General features: G+C 37.8%; 1 protein-coding gene across 1 annotated transcript in view; it reads right to left on the bottom strand.

The window, feature by feature from the left end:
* Positions 1-12,814, bottom strand: part of LOC148874543 (Adaptin family protein) — a 62,123-nt gene that overhangs the window by 45,412 nt on the left and 3,897 nt on the right. The window contains exon 2 of the mRNA XM_088963749.1: positions 9,803-9,988. Within this exon, the coding sequence (XP_088819875.1) occupies positions 9,803-9,988 (186 nt within the window). The remainder of the gene's footprint in view (positions 1-9,802; positions 9,989-12,814) is intronic.

The raw sequence follows: 12,814 nt of genomic DNA, 5'->3' as shown, positions 1-12,814 counted from the left end.
CCATCTGCAGCCACAATCAATCTACTAAGTACCTCTGCCACTAGGGTGAAGAGCAAAGGGGACCTCTCTTATCCAAGAAGAAGTCTCATAAAGCCCCATTAATAAGGATTCAATAGTGGACTGAGTTCACACAACCTTTAATCCACATTCTCCACCTAGCTCTAAAACCAAGCCACTCTAAAATTTCTAACAATAATCTCCAGTCAACTAAACAGGCCTTCTCTAGATCCACTTTACACACCAAACCTTTTTGCCTACTTTTCTCAGCAATGCATTCATTAGCTACTAGGATTTGATCCACAATCTGCCTACCTTCCATAAAAGCCACTTGGAAGGATGAGATCACTTAAGGCAGGACCTGCTTAAGCGTTGGAGAGAACCTTTGAAATGATCTTATATAGGGTACCAATCAAACTTCAGGTCTGAAGTCCTTTGGAGACTTTGCTTCCTTCTTCTTAGGCACCAATGAGATAAAAAGGCTTCAAAGAGATCTGACTTTAGAAACCCCCAACATTCTTGGTAAAAGGCCATAGAGAAGCCATTCAACCTTAGGGCTTTAAAAGTTACCAAATTGCCATTGGTTACCCGCCTTTTTCTTTCAGAATTACCACATTGCTATTGATTAAACCCACCTTTCTTCAGCGCTTTTAAAAATATTTAAAAAGCTTTCTTCTTCTATTAACCTCTTTTCTCAGTCCAATTCATTATACTGTTCATCTTCCAAAACTAGTTTGTCCTTTCCACTCCCCTTTCCTTCCTCTCTCCTTCTGCCACATAGGATCACTGTGCTTAGCTCATCATCTTCTTCAACCTTGGAATAGCCATTCCAGAGCACTGCTTTGACTTCTTAGCAAACCATACCTTCCTCCATTTCCTTCCACCCACAGATCATAGGAGCAAGGAAAGCACTTCAGTTTCACTCCAAGCACCTTAGCCTTCACTGAGTACAAGTCATCAAAGCAAAAATCTTCCAACGACCCACCTATCACAGATATTATTCTATAACAACTAGATCTTCTTTGCAAAGGTTGAACAGCAAACCCACCAGCTTCACTATAGAACTTGCTACAATAAATTCCTTCTCATTACAGGACATCTTCCACCTTTCGAACAAAACCAGCACTACAACAGTTCTCACCATTGGAACTTCAACCTCTTCATCTCCTATGTCAACTATAGCCCTGCTATCACTGAATGGTAAAAAAGCAGTAGTATTTTCAACCTTAAGCTCTTCCACCACTGAATCCAGTATTGGTCACCAATCACACACTCTCTTTTGCAGTAATAGCATACCTCTTCTCCTAGTCACCATTTTCCACCCCCAATATTTTTAGTACGTTATGCAAGCTAGCAATGAGAACCAACCCCTATTTCTTTTGTTGGCCATCACAGGAACTCGCAGCATCCCTATTGGACTCTGGGATCTCCTCCATTTCTATAAGGTGAGCAACTACTACAGCCATATCAATCGGCTTCTCTCCCTGAGTTTCTAAAGCAATGGAACACAAATACTGTTGCAGTTCTTCAGAAATCCTCTTCCAATCACTGCTATCCTTCCCATCAAGCAGGCAAACCATTTGCCTATTAACTTCTTCAGAGAACTCTGCAACTGTTATGCGCCATCCTTTTTTTATGAATTAAGATAATTTATTAATCCAGAAATATGAGGCAATACAGGAGACCCAAGAGGAGGCACGAATTGTTACCTCTTCTAACAAAGTATTACATCAAATTAAAAAACAGAAATACCCAGAAATAAAATTACAGAGCAGCCCAAAATAAATGTTCCCTTGAACCCCCTTGCTTAGCTAACCCATCCGCTAAGGTATTTGCTGATCTTCCCACCCAAAGAGAGGTAACAGTCATGTTTCTTGTGAGCCAGTTGACTTTCCTTAACAGGTCTCTTTGTCGCCACATAGCTGAAGCTGGGCCTGTCAGCCATCCCAAAACAATCTTAGAGTCTACTTCAACTACCAAGTGCAGAACTCAAAGAACTTTTGCTAAACTCAACAATCTTAGGGTCTGTCAGCCAGTTGACTCAAAGAACTCAAAGCTGGGTCTTTCCTATTCCACCACAACACTGTCTCAAACTTTATATTTGCTAAACTAAAAGAGCTTTTCCACCCTTGCATTTTCATAGAGAAAATCACACCATCAACAAAACCCTTCAACCATTGTGTGGCTTCTCCGACTAGGCGACTAGTAAGAATGTAGCTTTCCTCTCTTCCCTGATCTTCAAAGACTGTTGGCCCTGACTCCTAAAATCTTCAAAAAGCAAACTTTTTGCTTCAACCTGTAAAAGCCTTTTCCAAATCGTTGCAGCCATTTGGAAGAGACCACAACTTTTCTTTTTATGAATAAAATGAGAAGAGACCACAAATTTACAATCTTCTATTTTACCATCATTCATACCAAAGCTCTCAATGACACTTGCCCTACTTTATAGACTCAGAGATTTTTCTCCACATATGTTGCAAACTCCTATAAGTGTTTGAAGATTTTTCCCTCCACCCTATGTTTCACCATCCCTCAGGAAAGAAATAATAACATAATAATAATAAGATAATAATAACAAAATAATAATATATTCATAATTGAATAATAATAAAACTATTAATAAAATATTGTAAAATAGTAATAAAATAATAATACTATAATACAATATTAATAATTAATAATAATAAACAAAGATATTAATTATTAAATAAAATAATAATAGTAATATAATATTAATAAAATATTCATAAAATGATAAGAAAAATTAATAATAAAATAATAAAATATCATTAAAGTAATAATCAGATAATAATAATATTAATAATTGCATAACAATAAAAATATTAAAATAGCAATAAAATAATAGTATTATAATAAATTATTAATAAATTAATAATAAAAAATAAAGATATTAATTATTAAATAATACTACTTAAGTGTAAATAACAAATTAATATAATATAACTAAAGTAATAATAAAATATTAGTTATTAAATAATGATAAATCAATATCAAACTAATAAACAAAAATGATGGAATATTAATAAAATAATAATAATATTATTATTAAATTATTAATAAAATAGTAATAAAATATTAGTAATGTAATAACAAAATAATAATAACAATAAAATATTCACAAATTAATAAAAAAACATTAATATTATTTATTAAATACTAATAAACTATTAATGAAATAATAAAATTACTAATGAACTTGTAATTGTTTCTTACCCTGGCTAAAGAACACCCAAAGTGCTACGAATCTTCCTTTTGAGTTACTCCTTTCTATGACATATCTCCTTTCATTGATTTCTTTCACTGATCTCAAACCCCCCCCTCTTCTGTGATTAATTGAATCATCAACAAACCCTTTGAACCACCAAATAGCTTCCCCTACCAAAAACACCTTGGCTATCTTGTCTCCAAAGTCTAAAGTTGGTTCTATTAAAAGGTTTAATCTTGGAGAAATTCGGAACTGTTGATAACAACCTGTTTTCCATGATAGGGCAGTAGAGATAGGTTTCATAAAAAATGCAGCTTTAAGATTTTTGTAAATATATAGTTGATGGGGAGAATGGAACTTATCGTTTTTATGTCATCGAAACCTATAGAAAATGTGAAACACTACCAAACTTAACAACTAAGGTGCGAAAAAGCAAGTTGAAGTGCAACAGTAGTGTGAAATGGACCGAGTCATGCCACCTAGTCACTCTTCTTAAAACTACATTAGCCCCTTTGGTCAACCGGGTCTCAATGAATCAGTTTCCAAGATGAAACGGCCCACAGGATTCTGGTAAACATGAAGCACTTAAAAAGACACTTAGATTAGAAAGACAGACTGGTAATAAAATAGTAGTATTGTGTACTACCGGGTTGACTAACTTTCTGTTTATTGAAAGTTTATAGCAACCTAAATAGGCTCAAGAACACCCTGCAGAGAGATGTCTCTTCTGAACAAAATGCAAAGCACCTATTCCAAGAGGCACAAGAGGAAGGCATAACAGTACAAACTCGTTTAAATAAAACAAGTAATAGTTAAAAAACAGTTATAATACACTTTCTTGACAGTAAATCTGATTGAAGGTTACAACAAAGAAAAGAAAAGAGAAGAGAAGAGGAGAGAAGAGAAGAGAAGAAGGAAGGAAGAAGTGTTGAGGCAATGGAACAGTGCTGGCAGCGCCAGCTTCATTATAATATAGGGCGAAAAAATAAGAAGGGAAATGACCCTTGTGCCCCTAACAAACATAAAATCAATTATTTCAACACTTTCAACATTCCCCCTCAAGTTGGAGCATAAATGTCAATCATGCCCAACTTGTCACACAAAGCATTATGCCGCACATGATGAAGGCCTTTGGTGAAGATGTCTGCAAGTTGTTCTTCTGAGCTGACATATGTGGTGCACACTTCTCTACTTACAAGTTTCTCTCTAATGAAATGCTAGTCCACTTCAATGTGTTCCATCCTATCATGGAGGACTAGATTAGCTACAGTGTTGATAACAACCTTATTGTCGCAGTAGAGTGACATAGGGTTGCTAACTATAAAACCCAGTTCTCCTAACAAATTTCTTATCCACATGATTTCAGCAACTCTATGAGACATAGCTCTGTATTCTGCTTCAGCACTAGACCTAGCCACCACACTTTGCTTCTTACTTCTCCATGTGACTAGGTTTCCCCCTACAAAGGCACAATATCTACTAGTAGACTTTCGGTCATCAACTACCCCTCCCCAAACAACATCAGTATATACCTCCACCTTTAAATGTCCATGTTTCTGGAACAACAAACCAGTTCCAAGAAACTTCTTGAGGTATCTGAAGATCCTCTCTGCAGCTTCAAGGTGAGTTGTCTTAGGATTATGCATGAATTGACTAAGGACACCCACTGCATAAGCAATATCAGGCCTAGTCATAGACAAATACAAGAGTCTCCCTACAAGCCTCTGAAACTTCTTCACATCTTTCAAGAACTCTCCCTGACTGTCTCCCAGATGATGGTTTGGTTCAATTGGTGAGTCAATTGGTCTCACCCCCAGTTTTCCTGTATCTTCTAGTAGTTCTAGTACATACTTCCGTTGGGAAATAAAGATGCCCTTGTGAGAGTGGGCAACTTCAATTCCAAGGAAATAACGTAAGGGGCCTAGATCTTTCACCTCAAATTGAATGGCTAAGAACTTTTTTAGTCTCTATATTTCAGCCTCCCAATCTCCTGTGATCACTATGTCATCCACGTACACAATTAGAGCTGCAATTTTCCCTTCACCTTTCTTTACAAATAGTGTGTGATCTGACTGGCATTGTTTAAACCCCATCTGTTGAACAGCTGAGTGGAACTTACTAAACCAGGCCCGAGGAGATTGTTTCATCCCATATAAAGATTTTTTTAGCTTGCACACTTTCTGTTCATTGCCTTTAGCACAAAAACCTAGAGGTTGCATCATATACACTTCCCCTTCTAATACACCATTCAAGAAAGCATTTTTTATGTCCAATTGGTGAAGTTCCCAGTCAAGATTTGCCGCCAATGAAAGGAAAATTCTGATAGAGTTCATCTTGGCTACTGGGGCAAAAGTCTCTGCATAGTCCACTCCATATACTTGTGTAAAAACTTTTGCCACCAGTCTGGCCTTGTACCTTTCAACAATTCCATCAACCTTGTGTTTCACTATGAACACCCACTTGCACCCCACTGGTTCCTTCCCTTCAGGAAGATCCACCAACTCTCAAGTGTCATTTTTGTGTAATGCATCAATCTCTTCCTTCATTGCATTTGTCCATTTAGGTTTGGATAAAGCTTCTGCCACATTCTTAGGAACGGGGATACTGTCAACAGAGGAGAGGAATGCACGATACGAAGATGAAATATGATCATAGGACACAAAGTGAGAGATAAGATGGTTAGTGGTACAAGATCTAGCACCCTTTCTCTTAGCAATAGAAACATCGAGATCATTAATGACAGGGGAATCAACATTGAGAGGAGCAGGCATATCAATAGAAGCAAGTGTACCTGGCTGTTGGGAAGGATCAACCTCCGGTGAAGCCGATGATGTTGGTTGCATAGTGTCAGGTTCCATGGCTCTTGAACTCTGCTGGCTTTTGTGGCAGCGAAGAAAGACACGGAATGGAGGAGGGTCAAGTAGAGGAGGTAGTTGAGTCTGAGCCTGTTTCTCCTCAACCCTACTCTCCCCCTGAGGAGAAACCGAGAAGAAATGTTGATTCTCAAAGGACACATCTATTGAGACATAGTACTTACGAGAGACGGGATCATAGCACCGGTACCCCTTTTGAGATAGAGAGTAACCAAGGAAGACACAAGGAATAGCACGAGGATCAAGTTTACGCCGAGTAGGTGACAAGTTACGAACAAAGCAACGACACCCAAAAACACGCATTGGAATGGGGAACAACAGAGCTGTAGGAAACAAAAGCTGATGTTGGGCCTTATACTCTAGTAACCGAGAGGGCATACGGTTGATGATGTACGTAGCACATAGAACAGCATCCATCCAAAAGCGCTTCGGAACATTCATATGGATTAACAAGCCACGAGCTACTTCAAGAAGATGACGGTTTTTTCTTTCAGCAACACTGTTTTGTTGAGGTGTCCTAGCACAAGAGCTTCGTTGAAGTGATTCACTCAAAGCAAAGAATTTTGTGAGATCACTATGGAAGTATTCCTTTGCATTGTCTGACTGGAAAATATGGATTTCAGTTTGGAACTAAGTGAACACCATGCGTTGAAAGTCTTTCACAATTTTGGGCACTTCCGCTCTAGATCGCATAGGGTAAACCCAGGTGTATCTAGAGTAATCATCGATCAAGGTAATGAAGTACTTATATCCAGCCTCAGTAGGTAGAGTAACAGGGCCCCAAACATCAGAATAAACAATATGAAACGAAAATTCAGATCTTTTATTTCTCAAGGAAAACAGCTTCTACAATGTTTACTCAATTGACATGTCTGACACTGCAACTGACTCATTGACAAAGACTCAAACAACTTTGGAAACATAACTTTTAACGACTCAAAAGAAAGATGACCAAGGCGACTATGCCATAAATAGGCTTGACTCTCACTGGACGAACTCAAAGACTGTAGCCACAAGACCAGCTTTATTCTCCAACACATAGAGGCCATCCACCATGCTTCCTCTACCAATCGTCTTCCCTGAGGCCAAATCCTGAAACACATATGAAGATGGATAGAAAGTAACTGAACAGTTCAAGGAGTGAATAATACTACTAATGGAAAGCAGATTTATAGGTAATTTAGGAACATGTAGTACGTTAGAAAGAGTAAGGCCGAGTGGGAGAGATATGGTTCTTTGGCCGGCTATAGTGGAGAAAGAGCCATCAGCTAGTCTCACCTTATCTCTCCTAGATAGAAGATTGTATGCCTGAAATAAATTTGACTTACTGGTCATGTGGTTTGAGGCTCCGGAGTCAATTACCCAAAGGGAATCAGAGGTACGAGATGACACATGGAAGGCAGTGGCAGCGTTACCTGAAGCAAATGCAAAAGAGGTAGGAGTAGGACCAGTATCCATCTGGCGAAGAGTCCTACCATATAACTCCAAATGATCACGGGAGGAGTTGATGATCTCTTCCTTAGGGTCAAAACTGGGATGCCTTTCCTGAGTTACCATGGGACCAGTCTTTTGAGATGCCATATTAGCTGAGTTATACCTTTCCTGATTCTGCTGACTTGGTTTCTTGCCCTGATCAGTTGTTGACTTCTTACCCAAATCCTATGCCAGGTTTTCCGTGGAGATCCTATCAAGTCTACAAGCAATAATCACAAGGGGAGATCCTTGCACACAAGGAATCAAGCCAACAAGTAGAGAAAGCAGGTCATATGTGACCTACAACAACCTTTCACAAGTACAGGATCACACGATCCAAAACAAACAGAGGAAAAACCTCAAAAGGGTGTGCCAACATTCAGTGGTTCAGGTCCATTCGTTTTTCTCTTGGTACACGACCAAGGAAAGAGAAGAAAAGAAAAGAAATGGGGCGGTACCAATTGCAAGTCTGATTCGAACAACCCAGATGTACTCCTCTGTTCCGCCCAGATTCAGCAGCTTGAAGAAGAAACTTGATCGCCCAGATTCAATAGCCACGCTCTGATACCATCTTGACAATAAATCTAATTGAAGGTTACAGCAAAGAGAAAAGAAGAGAAGAGAAGAAGTGTTGCGGCAATGGAACAGTGCTGGCGGCACCAGCTTCATTATAATATATAGGGCGAAAAAATAAGAAGGGAAATGACCCTTGTGCCCCTACTAAGTGATAGTACAATAATAGATTAAAATAAAAGACTTTAATCAGCCAAACAGACCCTAACAAACATAAAATCAATTATTTTAACACTTTCAACACATTTAAATAAAAATGTTAAAATGGATATGTTGTGGGGCACACGTACACCAACACCCATGCCCTGACCTGACCAGACCTGGCCTGGTTCAGCTTGACATGCACATGTGTGAAAAGCACCCCCAACCCCCCTTAAACACGTAAACACAATGTAAAGTGTATCTTCCTCCAATGGGTCCCTACCCATAGAGTAGCAAGTTATCTTATATAGTGATTTTCACCTCTTTCCCAAGCAATATGGGACAAAGTGCATTCACATGCTTCAAGAAGTTAGGAAAGAAGATAAAGACAAAAGAAAAAGGACAAAGCATAAAAGCAGCCTTTTTTTTCAATTCAGAGAGAGAGAGATCATGTCTTTTGAATCTTTCCTGCAAAAAATACTTGAAATACAACAATTGGGTAAGAGTGTTAATATGATAGCAGATGCTTTGGCCAGAAAAGGGACAAGGAGAGAAGTTTTAGAATGGGGATGCCCAGTGCCAAGCTATATTCTGTAATAGTTGTATGTTTTGATCTTTTTCTACTGTCTCTCTCTCTCCTTTTATTGTGCCTCCTGAAGTGGAGAACTGAAATGTATGCATATTGATGGCCCACTACTGACTGCTGTCCTTTAAGCAGTTGGTCCTAAAGATATGATACTACAACCAAATTTATATCTATTTCCTAACTTCTAGATTGTGAGAAATTTCCTGTCAACCAATCAGCACCTTAAAATGAATGAAGGCAGCAAATTAACTTTCTTCCATTATTCCTCACATTTTAGAAGAAATATAGTTATAAAGTTTACGACATTGTCACTACCGATCTAAAGGACTATCTTCCCAAATATAATTCATAAGGTTTATATTTACCTCCCCTTTAGAATCAGCAATTCTATGAGCATTCACATGAACTTGATGTGAATGCTGAGTAGGCTTAGCAGAAATAAAGATGAATTCCGTGTGAACAGTAGCAAGACCAGACGTTACTAATAGCAGAAATTTAAAATCTGAGTACAAGAACCTTCCACCTCTAGAGGTGAGAGGAAGAACCCAAAAATAAATAAAATCTGACCAAAAGGACAGATAAAATAGATGCTAAATAAACATGCCAATCCCCCAATAATAGGTGGTCCCATGCCCACTTAGCAACTCATCAAATTATTTGCACATTTTGCAAAATTAATGAATTTTTAAGGAAACATTTAAAACAGTAACAATTAAATCATTTGTATGTAGTTAATGGCACCTAAAATCATACAAAGTTACATTTTAGACCGATGGCAAGTATCTATAACAAATGGACCATGTTCCCTAGAATACATTCCCCAAGTCCTACCCATAGAATATAATGCAACTCAAAATAACATGAATACTTAGGTAACTATTTGAATTAATCTCAACTGAAATTTAATTGATTTGTAACAAACACATTAAGTACCTGAATGAATGGTGCTGGCATCTGATGGTAATCATAACTCTTTGGCAATCTGCGTTCAGCTACTTGTTTAAGAATGCTAACAAAACTGGTAACCAAATCCTTATAAGAATCTACATCTGCTGAGATAAGATCAAAAAGAGGGCAAAGAGTAGCGCCCATAACTCCAGGATCATTATCACAGAGTCTCTGCAACAGAACAAAGGCATTAAAAGATGGGGAAGTATTAGCTTTTGAAAACATTCAAATGTTTTTTTCTAGAAGTTTCAACTCAACACTCTGAAACACTGATCAGACATCATTTGTCTTTTAAGTGAGTAAAAACATTTATAGATGCAAATATAAGATACAAAAAGCAAGTTAAATTGAGTAATTGACCATAAATTATGGAAGACAAAATAGAAAAGCTCCACAAATTTGTATCAGTCACCCTAGTGTTTTATTCACATGGCAGTTTAACTACCATATACACTTTGTAATAATAATACCCATCTTCCAAAACAGTACAGTCTATACAGAGACTATCCCCCCATCTTCCAAAACAGTAAAGATCCTCTATAAAGTGCATGCACCGTGACAAAATCACAAAAATATGTTCACCGTGCCCAATCTAAGTGAATATGTTCAGTACAAGCAACAAAAGAAAGGTCCAGAGAACTGATAATAATAACAATTACAAAGATGACAACAACAATAACAAAAATGAGATTCAAATTGTGTACCTTTGTTGTCATTTGTTCAGTGAATGCAACTATGCTATTAGAATTTAGTGCAACCTCTTTGAACCCCCTTCAAGACTTAATTATCCTCTTTGGAGGTTTTCTTTTTCACTTCCATGGAAAAGAGGAAAGAATATGTGGAACTATGCTTTGGCCGCCACAATTTGGGTCATATGGGAGGAAAGGAATGACAAGATCTTGTCTAAAGAACCAACTCATCTAGAATCATGATTGACCAGATGACCATTACACTTTTGTCGTCAATAAATGAAAAAGAAATTTTTATTAATATAAAATAAAAGAGTACATCTCAAAGTGATGAGAGTAGGGGTGAGAAATATTCAGTTAAAACCAAAAAACCAAACCAAAATTTTCAGTTTCAATTTTTTGGTTTGGTTTTTCAGTTTTTGGGTAATTCAGTTTTCTGAAAATTTCAGTTTCAGTTTTCAGAATTAGAAATTTGGTTAACAAAAAAAAAAGAATTAACTATTTTTTGTAATACAATATTTAAGATATAATATATAATATATTTTTTATTGGAAACAGTAACTTTCATTTATTAAATCGTAAAAAAAAAATACATAGCAGACATTCCAAAGCTGAAATGCTGATCCCATAAACAGATCCACTGTTATAATACGGCCCAGAAAAGTTCACTCCTGTTTCATCCTTGTTTGGCTAAAGCATCAACAAGGCCATTGGCTGTTCTTCTAACCCATTTGAAATCTGCTTCAATTTCCTTTACAAGACACCAAATTTCTCTCATATCTTTCAGTCGTGACTCTGATTCCAGATTCCCAATTTTCCAGCTTTCATCCTATCTATTACTAACCTTGAATCCCCTTCCACTTCAATCTGGTGTGGTCCTATCTGTATAGCCAGTTTCGTTCCTTGCAGTAAAGCTAACACCTCAGCTCTTCACAAATCACCTCTAAAGACTCCACCTACACCCAAAGGCCTCGGGTTAAGTAAGCTACCATCAAAATTCATCTTCATTTTTTGTTTGTGACCTGGGTGGTCAGTGTTCAAACCTTGGAAACAGCCTCTCTGTATGCGCAGGGCTAAAGCTGCGTACATCTATCCCTCCCCAGACCCCACGTTGGTAGGAGACTCGTGCACTAGGCTGCCCTATCCTTTGTTGTGTAGAAACTGCCCAACTCTCTTGAATTACTGAAATGGATCTTGAAGATTTTGCTACTGAATTCCAGCCCCTAATTATATCATCCACTAAGAACTCTTTAAACAACTCAACTATTTTTACCCAATGCACTACCTTAATAGTGATGCAATCAATTAAAGCCTCCCTCGATTTTCTATTTCCTTGAAAGATCCTATTATTTCTATCCTCCCGTACTGCCCATAAAGCCATAGCTCTTTTGGTTCTCCACAACAACCTTCCCTTCTCTGCAATTGCCTAAAGAAGCTAGATTCGAAAAGGCCTGCCATATTAGGAGGAGGAATCCACCTGCAACCAAAGAGAGAAGAAAACCATTCCCAAATAAAAGAGACAAAAGTGTAGGAGATTAATAGGTGTTTAGTAGTCTCATCACAAGCAAAGCAAAGGAAGCAAATACGAGGAAGGCATTGATTTGGCCTTCTTTATTGAAGTACATCACAGGTGTTGATATTTGAAACTTTCCAGCAAAAAGAACTCATTTTTGGAGGCACTGGGTTGCACCACACCTCTTTAGCTGGGAAAAACAATAATATAGTTGAAGCAAGAAGAGCAAGAATACAAACCATAGGGGAAGGCTGACCAAATCCTACTATCCTCACATGAAGAGTCCAGATAAACAGTACTCAACAGAGAGAGAAGTTCATCCATTAACCCCATCTCAGCTACCCTAAGCCCTCTCATCAAAACCAAGTCCCAAGAGTAACCATTACAATTGACAGACGCAATCACTTTCCTCTATTCAAAGAAAAGAGAGTATAAAGAAGGGAATCCATCCATGAGAGGACTATCCCCCAACCAAACATCTTCTAGAAAAGCACTTTATTTCCAGAACAAACATCATACCAGAGAAACGGGCAAAGAGAAGGGGTGACTCCATGTATGGCCTTCTAAGGGCACAAACAAGAAGCCCTAGGGTCAAGACCAGCATCCCATCCATTTGAAGCCCAACCATGAATACTTGCTATCACTTTATTGCCACACACACACACACACACACAGTGTTTTAAAAGCACAAGGCACAAGAGCCAATTTGCGCCTGAAGCGCAAGGCAAGTCGCTTGCCTTTTTGAAGCAAGACGCAAAAATACAAAAAAAAAATGCTAAAAAATCAAAAAACAAT

This window comes from Nelumbo lutea, chromosome 1 (genome assembly GCF_056320005.1).
Source record: "Nelumbo lutea isolate HS-2025 chromosome 1, American lotus-T2T, whole genome shotgun sequence".
Taxonomy (NCBI): Eukaryota; Viridiplantae; Streptophyta; class Magnoliopsida; order Proteales; family Nelumbonaceae; genus Nelumbo; species Nelumbo lutea.
Note: the sequence above shows the minus strand (reverse complement) of the source record. Positions and strands in the feature narration are given on the sequence as shown.